Here is an 869-nt window from a genome sequence, read left to right as displayed (position 1 = left end):
GACCGCAAAAACCAGGATCCGGAGGGCACTGACTCGCCGGACAGTGTTTCCAACGAGACGTCAGTTTTTTATCGTATTTTGCAAGATGTAAATGGCTTGATAAAAAGCTTCGAGAAACCCGATGCTCCACATACTAGATGAGCATCAATAAACGGTAGATCCATGAAATAAACTTACCTCTTTCTTCTGTTGACAAGGAGATAAGAGTGTACTTATTGATTAAATTATGTATATAAATGATAATCTTACCGGAACTAAAGCATGCTTTCTTTTTATCGTATACTGCACATTACAACACTAGATCTTCAATGACTGAATTCGTAATGGTGTATTTCATACATTTTCTATATTTTTCACTTTGTACTTATCATCTACATATCCATCATCTCTCCAGAAAGATCTATTAAGACAAAGTAAAAAAAAAATGTAAATAACCTTTCTTGGCATTAATTTGCAACCGGTCATTCTAGATAACAAATCCACTAAGTACAATGACCCACTGTGGTCTTGCGGTTTCAGCTCCGTTCTCTTTGGCTGTTCCTTAGAGAACCTGGGTTCGAGTTTCTGCTTTTTATGGTGTAATACACAATTTTCGAAAGGCTCTACAGCTCTCTCTGTGCATGAAGATTGCAAAGATGTCTTGCTATGCATTCTGAAAGATGTTCTTACATATTCTTTCACAATTAAATGGATGGAAAATGTGCATGTTAGCAATAAGTCTTTATTGAAAAGTTCTGCAAATGGATGGATATTTGCGTCGAATATCACACATACATATACTGCACACTGTTTTCCTAGACAATTTAATTGATAGTGAGCATGTGTGTTACTTCTGTAGCTTTCATATATCCTAATCAAAATAGTTCTCA

The 869-nt window shown here is 35.7% G+C and overlaps 1 protein-coding gene across 1 annotated transcript in view; it reads left to right on the top strand.

Annotated features, from left to right (window-relative positions):
- Positions 1-869, top strand: part of LOC119592527 — a gene marked incomplete in the record, with an annotated part of 25,120 nt that overhangs the window by 20,862 nt on the left and 3,389 nt on the right. Inside the window, 1 exon segment of the mRNA XM_037941385.1 lies at positions 1-59. Coding sequence (XP_037797313.1) covers positions 1-59 — 59 coding nt within the window.

Source organism: Penaeus monodon, chromosome 30 (assembly GCF_015228065.2).
Source record: "Penaeus monodon isolate SGIC_2016 chromosome 30, NSTDA_Pmon_1, whole genome shotgun sequence".
In the NCBI taxonomy this organism is placed as follows: domain Eukaryota; kingdom Metazoa; phylum Arthropoda; class Malacostraca; order Decapoda; family Penaeidae; genus Penaeus; species Penaeus monodon.
The sequence above is the reverse complement of the archived record's forward strand: the minus strand, read 5'-3'. Positions and strand labels throughout refer to the sequence as shown.